At 45.9% G+C, this 19,496-nt stretch overlaps 1 protein-coding gene across 3 annotated transcripts in view; it reads right to left on the reverse strand.

The window, feature by feature from the left end:
• abcc4 (ATP binding cassette subfamily C member 4 (PEL blood group)) overlaps positions 1-19,496 on the reverse strand; it is a 370,665-nt gene that overhangs the window by 122,589 nt on the left and 228,580 nt on the right. For all 3 annotated transcript variants that reach the window (XM_078221654.1, XM_078221653.1, XM_078221655.1), the window contains 2 exons: positions 17,830-17,916; positions 10,963-11,059 (listed from right to left, as the gene is read on the reverse strand). In XM_078221654.1, coding sequence (XP_078077780.1) covers positions 10,963-11,059; positions 17,830-17,916 — 184 coding nt within the window. The remainder of the gene's footprint in view (positions 1-10,962; positions 11,060-17,829; positions 17,917-19,496) is intronic.

The following is a 19,496-nucleotide window of genomic DNA, read 5'->3' on the forward strand; positions in this document are numbered from 1 at the left end:
TAAAGACAAAAGATGGAGGAGTTGCGAATCCCGGATGAGGCCAGTGTGATCAGGTTATCTGATATCAATTTTAGCAAGCTAAATGAGACTGAGACAGATGCAGAGAATGAGACAAATACATTCAATTCAAAGAGGTTGATTGAACTGCAACAAAGTGACTCAAAATTAAAACAACTATCAGTCAGCGTATTTAGCATTGGAAGCTCAATGCATTCCTAAGTGTACAGGAGAACATATTAATGATAAAATGGCGACCACCATATGTTAGTGCAGAGGAAAATGGGCAGAAGTACCCAAATTGTATTACGTTCCGAGTGTAGGAAAGAGACTTTCAGGATAGCTCATGGGATTCCATTAGGGGTACACCTCAGAATATAGAAAACCCAAGCAAAATCCAAAGACAGTTTTATTGGCCCGGACTATACAAGGATGAAGTCACCTTTTGTCGAAGTTGTCACCTGTCAGGTAATAGAGAAACTGCAAGGGGTAATCAAGCCAGTACCTTTTCTCCCTATCCCAGCAAGGATCCAAATCAACTGAGGAGGATCCTTGCCGTGAACACAAAATGGGAACCAATATTTGCTTACTACCATGGACATATCCATCCAATTCACTGAAATCATACTCTTAAGAACCATTACCACTACAGGAGTAGTATAGAATCATAGAATCTGCAATGCAGAAGGAGGCCATTAGGCCCATCGAGTCTGCATTGACCACAATCCCACCCAGGCCCCATCCCCATAACCCCATGCATTTACTCTAGCTAATCCCCCTGACACTAAGGGGCAATTTAGCCCGGCCAATCCACCTAACCTGCACATCTTTGGACAGTGGGAGGAAACCAGAGCACCTGGAGGAAACCCACTCAGACACGTGGAGAATGTGCAAACTCCACACAGTGATCCAAGTCAGGAATCAAACCCGGGTCCCTGACGCTGTGAGGAAGCAGTGCTAAGCACTGTGCCACTGTGCCGATCTGAAATAGAGCAGGTAACTAAATTCTTCACTGGATATGCCTTACCAAAGGAGATACAATCAAACCAAAGGTCAAATTTTATGCCAGGACTATTCAAAGAAGTCATGAATAGCCTGGAGATCAAACAATACAAATTATCAGCCTATAATCCAGAATCCCAGGGAGCACTTGAGAGGTAGCATCAGACTTTGAAAACCACGATGTGAGCTTATAGCCAAGACTACCCTCATTATTGGGGCATTCTTATTATTTATGATTAGGGATGCACCAAATGAGTCTACCAAATTTAGTCCTTTTGAATTAGCGTACGGCCATTAGATCAGAGGACCATTGAAATTCATTTGTGAAAAGTTGCTAAGCACAAAGTCAGAGATATCCTTTTAGAGTAAGTCTGAAATTTCAGGGAATGACTGAATGGGGCCTGAGGTGGCGAGAAAACATTTAAAGACAGCTTAAAGGGAAATGAAAGCAGGACTGATAGAAAGGCCCAGACTCAAAGTTTTGCACCAGGAGAAAGTGATCATGTTATCATTACCTGTGACAGGCAAACCCCTGAATGCTAGATTCAGTGGGCCATATCACACAGAAAGGAAATTGAGTGAGGTAGACTATCTGGTAGGCACACCTGACAGATGCAAATCTCATAGGGTCCATCAAGTGAACATGTTAAAGAAATGTTGGGTTAGAAGCAATGAGAACAAGCAGGGGATTTTGTTAGTTACAAAGCAGGGGGAAGACAAAGGTTCAAATTATCTCAGTGAATTCCCTAGAATTCATTTCAGAAATGAGGGAGCACTAGAGAATTTAAACCTGTGGTTAAGCCATCTCCCAGGTATGAGCCGGAGTGAACTGACATAGTTACTGCAGTCCTATAAATGCATTTGCAGGAATAACCACGGTAGCACAGTGGTTAGCACTGCTGCTTCACAGCTCCAGGGTCCCGGGTTCGATGCTCGGGTCACTGTCTGTGTGGAGTTTGCACATTCTCCTCGTGTCTGTGTGGGTTTCCTCCGGGTGCTCCGGTTTCCTCCCACAGTCCAAAGATGTGCGGGTTAGGTTGATTGGCCAGGTTAAAAATTGCCCCTTAGAGTCCTGAGATGCGTAGGTTAGAGGGATTAGTGGGTAAATATGTGGGGGTAGGGGTAGGGCCTGGGTGGGATTGTGGTCGGTGCAGACTCGATGGGCCGAATGGCCTCCTTCTGCACTGTAGGGTTTCTATAATTTCTAAACTAGGTAGAATGCAGTTAGCAACACAATGTAGATATTGGAAACACCGTTCTCATCAAACAACAAACATATCAGTTAAATCCAGCTAAATTATCGCAGGTACAGAAGGAAATTGAGTATATGTTCCAGAACAACATTTTTGAATTGAGTTCTGGTGATTGAAGCTCTTCTATTGTCATGGTTCCAAAACTGGATGGAGCCCAGTGATTGTGCTTGTGCTATAGGCATGTGAATGTCATATCCAAGAGTGACTCATTTCCTATTCCACATTTAGAACATAAGAACATAAGAAATAGGAGCAGGAGTAGGCCATCTAGCCCCTCGAGCCTGCCCCGCCATTCAATAAGATCATGGCTGATCTGATAGTGGTTCAGTTCCACTTACCCGCCCGCTCACCATAACCCTTAATTCCCTTATTGATCAGAAATCTATCTACCTGTGACTTAAACATATGTAACGAGGTAGCCTCCACTGCTTCAATGGGCAGAGAATTCCAGAGATTCACTACCCTCTGAGAGAAGAAGTTCCTCCTCAACTCTGTCCTAAACTGACTCCCCCTTATTTTGAGGCTGTGTCTTCTAGTTCTTGTTTCCTTTCTAAGTGGAAAGAATCTCTCTGCCACTACTCTGTCTAGCCCCTTCATTATCTTATAGGTCTCTATAAGATCTCCCCTCAGCCTTCTAAACTCCAACGAGTACAGGCCCAATCTACTCAATCTCTCCTCATAAGCTAACCCCCTCATCCATTCAAAATCATGCCTTTTCTGGTGGTGGGTTCCAAGAAGTCCCAAATGGCCTGTACGTTTGCATCTCGTGGTGCCATGTCCCACTATGTGTCCCAGATACAAGATACATACAATCATAAGGATGAAGAACACCCCCGCAACTTTTCAGAGGGTCACGAACAGTGATTGGAAGATTGACTCACTGGGCCCTATTTTACCAAGAATTCGCACCCGTTCTCGGGCGCGAAATCGCGGTAAATTCGGTCCGTGCCCGAATCGGGCGGCCCAACGATTTAAATGCATTAACTGCCCGCCAAATCCCACTTTACCACCGCGCGGCCCAATCCAGATCCGTGCTTTTAGCGACCTGCTAAGTAGAAGTCGGAAGCCAGCGCTTCCTCAGTGAGGGTTGGCGAGGAGGTAGGTGCATGGCGTCCGAAAGCTCTCCGGTACTTACGGGTGTCTTGTAGTCGCAGCCATTCCGCTGTCCCGGGTCGGTGGCGGCTCTGCGAGTGTGTGGGGGGGGGAGGGGGGGCTGTTGATGTGCTCGGTCTCCGATGTCTGTCTGGCACCACGGACCTCGGGTCCTGCAGTGCAGCTGGGTCCTAGCAACGCAGCTCACTTCAGGCTGAAGGATGTGCACAAAGCCCTTGCAGGTAGCACTGCTGCAGCCTCCCAACATTACCTGTGCCTGTGTGCAGCATGTGGCTGGGGGGATTGGGGGGCATGGAGGGGCTGTGACTGTGTGGGGCAAGTGGCTGGGGGGATTGGGGGGCATGGAGGGGCTGTGACTGTGTGGGGCAAGTGGCTGGGGGGATTGGGGGGCATGGAGGGGCTGTGACTGTGTGGGGCAAGTGGCTGGGGGGATTGGGGGGCATGGGGGGGCTGTGACTGCGGGGATAGGGGGGCATGGGGGGGCTGTGATTGTCGATGTGCTAGGGGCAAGCAGCGTTGCATGACTCCCACGTTCGTTCATCCCCGCCTCCCCCCAATCCACCCCCCCCCCCCCCACCCTTCACAGTGACGAGATGGCTTTCGCGATGCAACCAATCGATCTTGCTGTTCTTCTGGTTGCTTCTGGAGCTGAGGAGGAGGAAATGGAGGAAGAACTGCGGGCCCAGGAGGCCTGGGCTGTACCACCTGCAGGACCGGAGGGAGACAACCATCAGAGGCAGGAGGTGGCCGCCATTCACCAGAGCGGGGGCCTCGGAGAAGGAGGGAGCAGAGACCCCGGCACTTCCGTGCACGAGTGTCCTTCGAGGAGATGTCGGACACAGTATGCTGCCGACGTCTCCGGCTCCGAAAGGATACCATGTGACACCTGTGCGACCTGTTGCAGGACCTGGCGTCGGGGGGGGGGGGGGGGGGGGGGGGGGGGGGGGGTGGGCGCGCAGGGGGGGCACTCACTCTCAGTGGCTGTCAGATTGACAGCTGCTCTGAACTTTTACACGACTGGCTCCTTCCAGAGGCCGAGCGGAGATGTCTGTGGCATCTCCCAGTCTGCAGTCCACACGTGTGTCAAGCAGGTCACCGAGGCCCTGTATGCATGGGCTGGGCAGTACATCAAATTCAATCTGGACCAGGCCCATCAGGGAGCCCGGGCTGAGGGGTCCGTTGCAATTGCGGGGATGCCAAATGTGCAGGGGGTGGTCGATTGCACCCATGTCACCCTCAGGGCCCCCCTACAGAATCCACGACAATTTGTCAATCGGAAGGGGCTCCACTCCCTGAATGTACAAATCGTGTGTGACCACAACATGACCATCATGCACGTCTGCGTCAGACATCCAGGCAGCGTGCATGACAGCTTCATTATAAGGTTGGACATCCCGCAAGCATTTGAGGAGGAGCCCAGGCTGCGGGGGTGGCTCTTGGATGGTATGGGTTACCCGTTTTGGACATGGCTGATGACGCCTGAGCGGAGGCCTGTGACTGAGGCGGAGACCCGCTATAATGAGGCCCATGTAGCCACCCGCGCGACAGTAGAGAGGTGCATTGGGCTCCTCAAGATGCGGTTCCGGTGCCTGGACCGATCCGGAGGGGCCCTCCAGTACAGCTCCCTGGTCTCCTCCCACATAGTGGTGGTGTGCTGTGCCCTGCAAAATCTGGCTCTGCAGCGAGGTGACCTCTTGGAGGAGCAAGAGGATGTGGAGGAGGAGGAGGAGGAAGGGGAGGAGGAGGCAGAGGAGGCCGAGGACGCCGTGGAACACCTACCAGGTGGTGCAGGGCTGGCAGCGCAGCTGAGGCATGCGAGGGCGACTAGGGAGGCTCTGATAACCAGGCGGTTCAGTCGCTAGGGGATGGTGATTGTGGGTTCTATCACCCCCCTCCCCACCTCCCCCGAAAAATGCCTTCCATTTATCCTGCACGTTGTCACACCAGAGTGGTGGGCCTGGGTACTCTGTGCTCACAATATATTTTCCAGGCAGGAGGGTGATGACGACTTGCTCAGCACTATTCGGATGATGCCACTCACGAAGCCATGCTGACTGTTCCTAATCAGTCCTTGCATCTCTAAACGCCTGTGATCCAGTCTCTCAAAATACCTTCTAACAATTTACCCACTACTGATGTGAGGCTTACCATTTTGTAGTTCCCACGCTTTTCCCTGCAGCCCTTCTTAAACAAAGGCACAATATTTGCCACCCTCCAATCTTCAGGCTCCTTACCTGTGGCTAAGGATGATTCAAATATCTCTGTTTGGGGACCCCCAAACAAATGCCCTGGTGCGAACGAGTCTGAATCCTGCCTGAGATCCACATGCACGGTAGCACCTGGGCCCACGCCTGTCTAGTGGATTAGGGTTCCGGAACCCCCATACAGGGCCCTGGGGCGGGTGGGTTGGGGGACGGGAGGCCATCGCCCGTGGGGTATGAGAGACCAATGGCTTCCTTTGCTCAGTGACACCGCATTGAGGGGCCACCCCAACTGATATCACCATGAGGCATCCATCGGGTAATCATCAGTGGGGCAGGGATCCTATTCGAGACAACCTATTCGCAGGTGGTTGTGGAGACAAGACATTTATTTACAATAAAGATAAGCTGGTGAAACACAGAAACTGGTGAAAAGAAAACACTAAGGTGCCTACAGTCCTTTCTAACTAGTGCAGCCCTTCACCTGTGCCGTCTCAGTGCAACTACAACCTCCTAACCTTGTGTTGCCTCGCACTACGCTTCAGCGACTCCCCAGAATGTACATTGGAGGTGGAGGGGGCCAGCTGCCGACCTCGCCCCATGGCCTGTGATACGCGTGGCAGGCGTCCTCTGGAGGCCCTGGACCTTGAGGGCCCTGGCCGGCTTCCAGGTGTCTGGGATGTTTCCATGACACCCTCTTCATCCCGCTGCCCCCGAGATGCCCCAGTGTCAGGGAGGGGGGAGTCAGAAGGTGTAGCCACAGCCACAGTCTCCTGGCTGGAAGGCCCCGGCGTGGGCTCGCGCCCTTCCTCCTCCCTTGGGGTCCCTTTTGGCCCCTGGGTCACTCCATGGGACACTGGTGCTTCTGCAGTGAGCTCCAGAAGCTCCGGCATCACCTGGCACTGCCAGTCTTGGAGGACCACCTGTGTCCTACGCATGGAGGCAGGCCCCCCTCGGCAGAGCACACCCCCAACCTACCTCGATCGCTGGTCTCCCTCCACCATCCTTCTCGACCATCTTCAGTCCTTCAAGAGCCTGCCTGGCCACAGACTTGGAGCCACGGCTGAGGTGGCCGGGCTTCACACCGTTCCGCTGGCGTCCGCCGGAGGAGGGGGGCGGGCTCAGATGGATCTCTGGTTGGGGGGGGGGGGGGGAGAGGATGGATCTCTGGTTGCGGGGGGGAGATGGATCTCTGGTTGGGGGGGGGGAGATGGATCTCTGGTTGGGGGGGGAGAGGAGGGGGGGGAGGATGGATCTCTGGTTGGGGTGGGTGGGCGGGGGGGGGGGGGGGAGGAGTGGGGGAGGATGGATTTCTGGTTGGGGGAGGACGTAAACCATTCCAGGCACGTAAACCATTCATTATCTTTACTGTTAAAGGATAGGAATTGAAACATTTGAATGTTTTAATTTCTATCCTTTAACAGTAAAAAGCATCTCTTTTCAAAATATTGTTACACTTTAGAAAGTTAATAAACTAATTTTTCTGCATAAACTACAATTACATTCATTTGATCTGAAATATTAAACTTCTGACACTGTTTAAGTGTATCCTAGATGTTCCTGGGACTAGAAATTTCTTCTAAAGAACTGTTGCTTCAGGATATATGCTACAAGTACTGGGTTTGTTATATATTTATTTTACAATATGTTGATGGGGAGATGTCTCTGTGACAACAGGAATGAACAGACACTCAAAATGATATGGATGTACTTTGTTCTGTGTGGTCGAAGATTCTCAGAAATGCACATTTTATTTTTCACTTGAGCCCTGCAAGTCGACACAATCAGCCCAAAATAACCCAAGCAGCTCACATTCATTACTGAGACAAAAGTAGACAGTTGAAATAGATGCAAGTGTAATCTTTCGACAAAAGCTTTGAGTTTAATAGCGTTATCAAATTGTTAGAACAATATTTTCTCTAACAAGAGCAGGTATAATTATTGCCAACTCTTCCATGTGTCAGCTTGTTGATCCTGCCTGATTGCCTTGAATTTTCCACGTACCTTGCTATAAAATCTATAATAATGGCTTCCAATATTTGCCCTATGACAGATGTTAAGCCAACTGGTCTGTAGTTTCCTCCTTTCTGTCTCTTTCCCTTTCTGAATAGAGGTGTACCTACTCAAGAGCATTAAGGGACGGCCAATAAACGCTGGCCTAGCTAGTGATGCCCATATCCCGTGAAAATAATTTATGGAAAATTATCTGGAGTGAAATGCAGATGCACCTAGGCTACTTCATCAAGTTCAGTTTCTACTGGTGGGGTAAACAAGTAGTCATCACATCCTTAAGGGATGTTAGGAAGGCAAGATAATGGTCCACGTTGAAGCCTGGGCCAGCAATTTTTACCTTGACAATGTATAAACCATACATTGTAAATATTGACCTGCACATGAATCATTGAAGTGACAAAAGAAAAAAAACTTCCATCAAATCATTTTGCTGTCTGCATTGTTAGTAAGGATATTTTTATTTTAAGAGCGCACTATCATCCATCTATTGCTGGTGTTTAAAGACAATTTCCAGTGAATCACTCAAAAATGTTCTCTCAATTTATAATTGCTCAGGACAACAAAGCATTGACAAACAACTTCGGATCAAAGGAGAAGTCAGTAAAATCATGGGAAATATTTTGTATCTGACCATTTTCTACACAGGAGTAATTGGGTGAACTGCTTTAAATACTGGCAGCAAATGTTTAATGACTACTCTAGTTGCTGATTTAATTAGTGGTTTTCTTAATCTATTAACTACTGTAAACTGGTAACTTTGGACCAACAAACCTTTGAACATCACAAAACTAACATCAGAAGCACCACAAATTATTAAAATGCCATGAGATAAATACTGTTGGGCTCATTTTTGGAACTAAATCTAACAGTCATTTCATTTGGCCAGCACGTTACTTTCCAGTTCCCTCGTCAGAATTTGAACCCTATCAACATATTCCTGAGTGATGAGAGGAGGCTCTGCTTCCTTCACTCAACAGTTAATAAAGCTCACTATGTTACCAAAGTCCAGTGAAGATATTAGCCATAGCAGACGAATGCCATCTGCACGTTAGAATTTATAGTTTCTTAAACATGTTTAAATATCAAATATATAAAATTAAAAGTGCAAAACTCAAATCTCACAAAATACTCCCCTTGCAAGAATGTAAATTGGTGGGCTAGTTTGGTGCATTAGACTAGCTGGAAGCATTTTGTCCAGGAATGACACCAGGAGTGGTCTGGACATCAGGATTGAAGTACAAGACTGACAGAGGCAGACGCGCAGTATAAAGGGTTAAACACAATTGGCTCTCTACTTCCCTGCCACTTCATATATCTTTAAAAACTCAAGCCCTTTTACTTTAAGTCCTGGCGGTAAGTAGGGGGCAAAGAGGGGGCAAAGAACAAATACAGGTTTTGATGTACACAGACAAGGTGCTGCACAGTGCACCCAAGTCCCTCTGAACACCAAGATTTACAAGTTTAACACCTTTTAGAACATAGAAAAACTACAGCACAAACAGGCCCTTCGGCCCACAAGTTGCGCCGGTCATGTCCCTACCTACCTAGGCTTCTATATAGGCTTACCTATAACCCTCAATCCTATTAAGTCCCTTGTACTCATCCAGAAGTCTCTTAAAAGACCCTATCGAGTTTGCCTCCACCACCATTGACGGCAGCCGATTCCACTCACCCACCATCCTCTGTGTGAAAAACTTACCCCTGACATCTCCTCTGTACCTACTCCCCAGCACCTTAAACCTGTGTCCTCTCGTAGCAGCCATTTCAGCCCTGGGAAAAAGCCTCTGAGAATCCACCCGATCTATACCTCTCAACATCTTGTACACCTCTATCAGGTCACCTCTCATCCTTCGTCTCTCCAAGGAGAAAAGACCGAGCTCCCTCAACCTATCCTCATAAGGCATGCCACCCAATCCAGGCAACACCCTTGTAAATCTTCTCTGCACCCTTTCAATAATTTCTACATCCTTCCTGCAATGAGGCGACCAGAACTGAGCACAGTACTCTAAGTGGGGTCTGACGAGGGTCTTATAAAGCTGCATCATTATCTCCCGACTCCTAAACTCAATCCCTCGATTGATGAAGGCCAGCACACCATACGCCTTCTTAACCACCTCCTCTACCTGCGAGGCCGATTTAAGAGTCCTATGGACCCGGACCCCAAGGTCCTTCTGATCCTCTACACTGCTAAGAGTCTTACCCTTGATATTATACTCCTTCATCCCATTTGACTCCTTCATCCCATTTTAAAAATATATCTTTTTGTATTTTTATGACAAAGTGAATAATCATACATTTCCCCACATTATAGTCCAATAAAGAGTGTTGCCCCTGTTCTCCCCATGTCTGTGTGGGTTTCCTGCGGGTGCTCCAGTTCCTTCCACAGTCCAAAGAGTATGGGTTAGGTTAATTGATCATGCTAAATTGCCCGCTGCCTCAGCAAAGCAGCCAGCACAATTAAGGACCCCACACACCCAGGACATTCTCTCTTCCACCTTCTTCTGTCGGGAAAAAGATACAAAAGTCTGAGGTCACGTACCAACCGACTCATGAACAGCTTCTTCCCTGCTGCTGTCAGACTTTCGAATGGACTTGCCTTGCATTAAGTTGATCTTTCTCTACACCCTAGCTATGACTGTAACACTACATTCTGCACTCTCTCCTGTCCTTCTCTATGAACAGTATGTTTTGTCTGTATAGCGTGCAAGAAACAATACTTTTCACCGTATGTTAATACATGTGACAATAAATCAAATCAAATCAAATCCTTCGTGTCAGGGGGATTAGCAGAGTAAATACGTGATATAAAGATATTGGATTGATCAGAATATTTCCAAGGATGAGAAACTAAGGTTACGTGGATAGATTGGAGAGAAGAGCTGTTCTTCTTGGAGGAGATTTGATAGATGCGTTAAAATCATGAGGGATTGGTCACTGTTCTATTGACAGAAGAATCGAGAATAAGATATAAGGAGATTAGCAAAAGAAGAAATGTCGACACAAGGAAAAACATTTTTATAATCTGAATGTTTCAATCTATAATGTGCTGCCTGAGAGTAGGGTGAAGTAGATTCAACTGAGGCCATCAAAAGAGAACTGAACTTTTATCTGAGGTGAAAAGATTTAAAGGGCAAGGTGGGAGAATGGAACTAGGTGAGTCGTTCTTGCAGAGTCAGCAAGTACAGGATGGGCAAAGTAGTCGTTTTCTGTACTGTGACTATTCAACATTTCTAACTTACAAAATGATATCAAAGAAATAGAAGCCATAGTGTAAGTAATTGGCCATTCAATATGAAAAGCAAATTTAGAACAGCATAAGCACATGATTCCCATTTTCTGTGCATTTATAGAGGAAATTTTTTTTTCCCTAAAACAAAACCTACCTCTTTTAATATCAGAATCTGGTCAGCTGTACTTAGATACTGAAGTTGATGTGTCACCAGAATACGAGGTTTATTTTTCAAAACCCCAGTTATACACCTAAAGCAGGAAATAAAAATGATCAATTTCTCAGTTGCTCAACTTATTGCCCTGTGTGTCTTTGGACCATACAAATTCATCTCAGGGTAGCATTTGGGATGCTAACCTTGCTCTAGATCTGCCCGAGGACCTATATGTCCAGAGGAAATCCAAGATTACAAAAGTTGACACCACAAAATGAAATGATGTTATAAAATGACACTGGAAAAAGGGAGTGTCAATCAATTTACCTGAAGAAGCTCCAGAGGTAAGGTTGCAAATGAACGGAACAGTAAAAATATTCATGTGGAGGAAGCTGGCCTTCTACCTTATGGAGGAAGTTTGCCCTCTGCCTCACTATTTCTTCCAGATTACTGCCTGCACAGCTGCCCATGTGCTACATTGCTACCTGTGAACATGAGATATCTAGACAGATTTGACAAGACTCAAAGCCTGAGCTAACCATGAGTATATGTTTGTTAAAGCGTTAGCTTAGAATAGGCCTTTGTTTTCCGATCAGGGAACTCATTTTAATATCTCATTATATTTGCACCACAAATTGCTGGAAAGTCAAGACAATACGACCTTGTGAATGTAATATCCAATGGCTTATTTCCTTAACCAATAATAGAAAAGGTCAGCGAATAAAGTGTAAAAGATGGAGAAGGAAATAAGGTATATTGGAGACAAACTACATTTAATGACAAAAAGGGAAATAAAGATAGAAAGAGGTGGAAAGAGAGTGTATAACAGAGGGAGAGGAGACAGGATGAAATGACAGCAACCAAAAGTGTTTTGAAAATGGTAAATGGGGCGACACCGTGGCACAGTGGTTAGCACTGTTGCCTCACTGCACCAGGGACCTGGGTATGATTCCAGTCTGTGTGGAGTTTGCGCGTTCTCCCCGTGTCTGCATGGGCTTCCTCTTGGTGCTCTGGTTTCCTCCCAAGATGTGTAGGTTAGGGGGATTAGCAGGGTAAACGTGTGACGTGCGGGATTACAGGGTGGGGGGGGGGGGGGGCGTTGGGCCTGGGTAAGATGCTGTGTCGGAGAGTCAGTGAAGACTCAGTGGGCCGAATGGCAGCCTTCTACACTGTAGGGATTCTATTCTATGAAACAACAAGCAGGATACAGACTGGTGAAATGGGTGAACACAAGGCAGCTGAAATTTAATATAGTGAAGTGACGTAATGAATTTTGGAAGGAGGAATGAGTAGAAAATGGTACAATTTTAATAGAGATGCAGAAGGAGAGATCTTAAGACTTATTTATACTATTGTCTAATGGCAGCAGGATAAGTTGATGTGGATGTTAAAATTCATATGGGATTGTCTGCTTTCGCGTCATGCGATAGATTTTACACAGCACTTTGTGGGCCAAGGGCTACCATATATGGACAGACTGCAAAAGCTGTTTTTAAAGCAGAAAAGGTTAAGAGGAGATTTAAGAGGAGTTCAATATCGAGGTATACAAACATACACAAATTTATAGTAATTGGCTAAAGAGCCATGGGTGAGAGGAGGAGAAATTGGTAGGGCTTCAGGTAAAGAATAGAGAAGTAGAACTAACTGCGTAGCTATTGTAAAAGCTAGCTTAGGACTGATTGTTCAAATGGCCGCCTTCTATGTTGATTTTTAACCCAAGATCAAGAACAGTGGAAATAATTTTGACAGGGATTGCTACAACAAAAAATAATCATGGTTCATCTAATTTGCATTTTCCCATCCTGATAGTCGTATGATAGGAGAATGATGGAATTGTTTACTAAATCAAAATCAATCTCTATCAATTAGTCTACAACAGAACCAGACTCAAAGAAATCGCTAGAGCGTAATCGTTGTGAAACCTAGGGTTAAAGGCATTTTCTCCTCTTAAGCATGTTCCACGTTTCACAAAATGGGTTTCACTTTTAGGCCCCAGTGAGGCCAGGATTGGAGGCGAGTGGACACAAAAAATAGTGCTGCCAGTTCCCATGCCTGTTCTCTGGCTGTGTCCTGTCCCCAGGCCATTTTTATGGAGGTGGGTTAGGAATGCAGCAATGGGGTATCTGCCCACACGCAGTGGCTAGCTAAACCAATTTGTTAATGGCCTATTAAAGCCAATCAAAGGAGGCTACCTTGATTTTCCAGTCAGATTCCAGATCCTAGGATGCAGTGAGAACCAGTTTAACTGCTTAGATGTGGTCTCCTGGAGACAGACACCAGGTGAGAGGATGTGGGGATTTGAGCTAACACTCCAGGGAACCATCCCTGCCAGCCTAGTTGTGCAAGCCATACTGTTGATGAGCCCCCATCCAAACAACGGTAAACTGGATGCAATAGCCATTTAAAAATAAAATCATAGAATCATATGGCGCAGAAGAGGCCCTTTGGCGCCATCGAGTCCGCACCGACACATCAGAAACAGGTGCTGCTTTGTCTACAACCAGCAGCCTACATGTTGATACTGCAGAAGCATAATTGGCCCTAATTGCTGGAATGTTTGTTTTAATGTAAGCTAATGCAGATCTGTTATTTTAGTGTTTTCCATTGGTGTTTTTCAGAATGGGGCTCGATTAGGTTGACTGACAAGAAAGGTTATGTGACTGGGCGGGACTAGGCTCACGGAGAGAAAACAAGTTCAGTTGCTGCTAGGAATCTTTAAAAAGAAGTAGCTCTTTCTCTCCCTGGAGATTGGAGACTGGGATCTGTCAGAAAATAGATCTCCTTCTCTGAAGTAATACTGTTTGAAGTTAGCTCTTTCTCCAAAGGCTGTTGTATGAGAGTCAGAAGACAGATGTCTTTCTGGATCTCTGTTCAGAGGTGTTAAAAGGCTGTAAACCTAGCATCCACATGACCTATGTTTTTGGTACTAACTAATTCTGAAGAGGGATCGATGTCTGTGGGGTATTGCTGAATTAGGAACTATAGAGATAGCTGTTAAGAATTCTACCTTGTCATATTTAATTATTTCAATTGGTAAAAATTATAAATAAAAGTTGTTTCGATAAAAGCTTCCTAGTGGGTTAATAGAATCAATTAACACTCCAGGTGTGATTCTATTAAATCACACTACTTCCAAAATCAAATAAAGCTAGGGTCTAGGCTAACTTCACAATATACTTTGGAGTTTTTGATCTGGTCCCTAACACTATCAAGAAAGATATATTCCGTTGAGAAAGAGACGATGAGAAGGATGCATCATCTGTAGCTATGGAAGTTAAGGATGGTATCAAATTGAAAAGAAAAGACAAATAATGCTGCAAAGATTAGTGGTAGGCCAGAGGATTGGGAAAATTTTAGAAACCAGCAAAGGATGACGAAAGCAATAATTAAAGTGAAATCAGACTGCGAGCGAAAACTACCAATAAATTAAGAGAGACAGTTAAGAGAGTCTATGGCTGTATAAAGAGGTAAATTCAGCTTTGGTTCCTTAGAGGGAGAAACTGGGTAATTGATATTGAGAAACGAGGAAATGACATAAACTTTGAACAAGTCTTTTGTATCTATCCTCACAGTAGAAGATCCTAGAAGCATCCAAAGATTAGTTAAAAAAAAAATCAAGAGGCAGAGTGGGGGGAAAATTAAATTATCACAATCCAAGAGAAAAAGTACTTCGAACTATTGGGGCTAAGGGCTGACAAGTTGCCTGGATGTGATGGCCTGCATCCTAAGGTTCTAAAAGAAATGGCTGTAGAGTATATTGGATGCATTGGTTATAAAACATGCTACCGTGCAAAGGGACCTGGGGGTCCTTGTGCATGAGACGCAAAAGCCCAGTCTGCAGGTACAACAGGTGATCAAGAAGACAAATGGGATGTTGGCCTATATTGCGAGGGGGATAGAATATAAAAGCAGGGATGTCTTGATGCACCTGTACAGGGCATTGGTGAGGCTGCAGCTGGAATACTGTGTGCAGTATTGGTCCCCTTATATGAGGAAGGATATATTGGCATTGGAGGGAGTGCAGAGAAGGTTCACCAGGTTGATACCGGAGATGAGGGGTTTGGATTATGAGGAGAGGCTGAGGAGATTGGGTTTGTACTCGTTGGAGTTTAGAAGGATGAGGGGGGATCTTATGGAGACTTATAAGATAATGCGGGGGCTGGATAGAGTGGAGGCGGAGAGATTCTTTCCACTTAGTAAGGAAGTTAAAACTAGAGGACACAGCCTCAAAATAAAGGGGGGTCGGTTTAAGACAGAGTTGAGGAGGAACTTCTTCTCCCAGAGGGTGGTGAATCTCTGGAATTCTCTGCCCACTGAGGTGGTGGAGGCTACCTCGCTGAATATGTTTAAGGCGCGGATGGATGGATTCCTGATCGGTAAGGGAATTAAGGGTTATGGGGATCAGGCGGGTAAGTGGTACTGATCCACGTCAGATCAGCCATGATCTTATTGAATGGCGGGGCAGGCTCGAGGGGCTAGATGGCCTACTCCTGCTCCTATTTCTTATGTTCTTATAAACCTTCTAAATTTCTCAAGCTTCTGGAAAGGTCCCAGCAAATTGGAAAGCTGTAAATGCCACAACTCTATACAAGAAAGGCAGAAAGCAGGAAACTAGAATCCATTAAGGAGGCAATTATAAGACTTCTAGACAATTATAGTACAATCAGGCACAGTCACCATGGTTTTGTGAAAGGAAAATCATGTTTGACTAATTTATTGGTGTTTTTCGAGGAAGTAACATGCAGGATAGATAAATATAGAGCATATGGATTTCCAAAAGGCCTTTGATGTACCAAATAAGACATAAAATCCTGACAGTGCTTGAAGGAGGTCATTTGGCCCCTCGAGTTTGTACCAACGCTCCGAAACAGCATTTTAACCAGGCCTACCTTTTTCCCTATCCCTATAACCCCGTGCATTTACCATGGCTAATCTATTTAACCTACACACCTTTGGAAACTAAGGGGCAATTTAGCATGGCCAATCCACCTAACCTGAACATCTTTGGACTGTGGAAGGAAACCGGAGCACCCGGAGGAAACCCACGCATACATGGGGAGAACGTGCACACAGTCACCCAAGACCGGAATTGCACCCGGTTCCCTGGCGCTGTGAGGCAGCAGTGCTAACAAGGCCGCCCTTGTGGGTAGCTTTGTAGGTAACTTTGTACTTAAAACGTTACCGCACAAAGTAAGAGGGATAGAGGATTGGCTAACTAACAGGAAACAGAGATTCAAGATAAATTAATAATTTTCAGGTTGACAAACTGAAATGAATGGAGTCTCACAGGGATCAGTGCTGGGGCCTCACTTATTTGCGACCTGTATTAATGACTTGGATGAAATGACCGACTGTACTGTATCCAAATTTGTAGATAATACAAAGATAGGCAGGAGAGCAAATTGTGAGGAGGATACAGTTTACAAAAGAATATAGACAAATCAAATGATTGGGCAAAGGTTTAGCAGATGGAGTATAATGTGGAAAAGATGAGGTTGTCCACTTTGAAAAGAATAATAGAAAAGCAGAATATTATTTAAATGGGGGGGATTACAAAATGCTGAGGTAAAGGAGGATGTGGTTAACTTTGCACATAAATCATAATAAAGTTAGCATGCAGGTACAGCAAGTAATTAGGAAGGCAGATGGAATGACGACTTTTATTACAAGGGGGCTGGTATACAAAAATAGGGAAGCATTGCTACAAATGTACTGGACATTGGTGAGACCATACCTGGAGTACTGTGTACAGTTTTAGTCTCCTTACCTAAGGATGAATGTACTTGCATTGTAAACAGTTCAGAAAAGGTTCACTTGGCTGATTCTTGGGATCAATGGGTTGTCTTATGAGGAAAGATTGAACAGGTTTGGTGCATATTCATTAGCATTCAGAAGAATGAGAGCTGATCTTATTGAAATATTTACGGTTCTGAGGAGGCTTGGCAGGGTACATGCTTAGAGCATGTTTCTCCTCATGGGAGAATCTAGGACCTGGGGGCAAGGTTTAAAGATGCAGGGTCTCCTATTTAAGATGAAGAGGAGGAGAAATTTCTTCTCTTAGTGTCATTGGAATTCTCTTCTACAAAGTGCATTGGTGGCTGGATCATTGAATATGTTCAAGGGTTAGTGAGATAGATTTTGATCCACATGGGCCAAGATTATGGGGGTAGGCAAGAAAGTGGAGTTAAGGCCACAATCAGATCAGTCAGGATTTAAACTGAACAGCAGAGAAGGCTGGAATAACTTGTAATGATTTTCTAAGTTCAGCAATTTTACGATCACATTTGAGTTCAGTGCATGATTATAATGATGCAAGTTTCCAACAAGTTCTGGCCCTATATAGTTTAATTTAGCTTCAAAATATGCTTTAGGTGTTCACATATATGTTTCAAAAGAAGTCCAAAGTAGCTCACATAACTGGCAGTGTTTTAAAATCATATCAAACCGATAAATAAAATTTATGTTAAGGAGCTTCTTAATTGCCACAAATTCTAATATGTGATGGAGGTGCAAGGTCTGTAAGGTCTGGGCCAGAAGTTCCCCAAAGCCGTTTAATGTAGCAGGATTATGGAGGGACCTTTGATCCTTTATGGTCCTGTGGAAAATTCCAGGAACAGGGTCATTTAAATATTCTGAAACCAAATACAGCAATGCCCTGAAGGAAAATGGCATGGATCACAATTGTGTGTAATCAAAATGTCAAAGTTTATGTATTCTTTCTTAAATTAAGGCCAGTTTTTTCACAACGTTAGTAAAGCTGAATATGCTCAGAAAAAATACTTCTAAATTTAAAAAAATCACCAGAAATTTATCAGACAGGTTAAATTGCTTGTTCTGCAAAGCAATTAGTTTTCCAAAGCCACTCACTGTTCAAACAGGTGTCTCCCAACTTCAGCATCAACAGCACTGAGAGGGTCATCAAGCAAGTAGATATCAGCATCCTGATACACAGACCTTTAGAAAAAGCAAGATTTGTTAAGTTGAAAATATTGTTAGAAAAATCATCATTTTCTTTTTCAGCATATATACAAACATAATAGACGCAAATTCTTCACATCAATCGAGAGATCAATTGAGTAAGCAACTCTTTTTTAAAATCCTTCAAACACTGTTATAAAATAACCTTCCTATGAGAATTAACAGTTACAATTTCTACCATGGCAAAAGAACCAGAGGTGTCATTAAAAAAGTTCTGATGATCTGGAATAAGCTACCTAAAAAGACGGTGGAAGAAGGTTCAATAATACATTTCAAGAGAGAATTGGAAGGGAAGGAAAATTTGCAGGCTATGAAAGGCTTGAAAGGAACACTGCATTAATATTAAAGCTTGACAGACAATGAAATATTTTTGAAGTTCAGTTACGTTGCAGGAAAAGTGACAGTTAATTTGTACAAAGCAAGCTCCCACAAACAAAATTGTTAGAATGACCAGGAGGGCGATTGTCCCAGCCCGCTGCACTACTAAAGACTCGGGGGAGGCCATTTCATGGCTTCCCGCTGGGCGCCATGGCCTTCACAGGTCTCCTGCAGCCGGATTTCCAGCACCAATTTCACTCCAGCGGGGTTTTCTATAGCTCCCCACGTGCGTGGATCTGGCAGCCTGACCCCGCTGGAGTGAAGGGTGGCCATCAAGGCCCCCCAGAGGGTTCAGTGTCGGGGGGGGGGGGGGGGGGGGGGGGGCTGGACACTGCCACCTTGGTAGTGCTAGCCTGGGCCCTCTGGCAGTGCCCAAGGGGCAAAGTGCCAATGCCTAGAGTCACCTTGGCACTGCCCACCAGGCATCGGGCAGTGCCAAGGGGGCTGCAGGTCTTAATGGGAGTGGGGCCTGATGGGGGTGGGGCCAGATGGGGGAGATCGGTAGGGGTGGGGTCCCGCTACCACTCTGCAGTCGGGCTGAGTGACAGAGGGAGGGAAGCCAGCAATCAGGGCTGGCCACTGAGGTGGGGCACATGTGGTCAGCCTGCTGGGAGGGGGGGGGGGGGGGGGGGGGGGGGGGGGTGCGGAGGGAGGGAGGTGGTCGGTGCTCAGCTGCAGGTGTGGGAGGGTTGGTGGGAGATCGGGGCTGCCAGCAGGAGATCGAGCTGGGCCAGGGCGCAGGGGGTTTGAAGCTGGCTGGACATGTTTGGCAGAGCTGACACCCCTGACACCCAACTCTCTGGGGGGCCTTGATGGCCATCCTTCACTCCAGCGGGGTCAGGCCGCCAGATCCATGCACGTGGGGAGCTATAGAAAACCCCGCTGGAGTGAAATCGGTGCCAGAAATCTGGCTGGAGGAGACCTGTAAAGGCCATGGCGCCCAGCGGGAAGCCATGAAATGGCCTCCCCTCGGGTCTTTAGTAGTGCAGCGGGCTGGGACAATCGCCCTCCTGGTCGTTCTAACAATTTTGTTTATGGGAGCTTGCTTTGTACAAATTAACTGTCACTTCCTGCAGAATAACTGAACTTCAAAAATATTTCATTGTCTGTCAAGCTTTAATATTAATGCAGTGTTCCTTTCAAGCCTTTCATAGCCTGCAAATTTTCCTTCCCTTCCA

This window comes from Mustelus asterias, chromosome 10 (genome assembly GCF_964213995.1).
Source record: "Mustelus asterias chromosome 10, sMusAst1.hap1.1, whole genome shotgun sequence".
Lineage (NCBI taxonomy): Eukaryota > Metazoa > Chordata > Chondrichthyes > Carcharhiniformes > Triakidae > Mustelus > Mustelus asterias.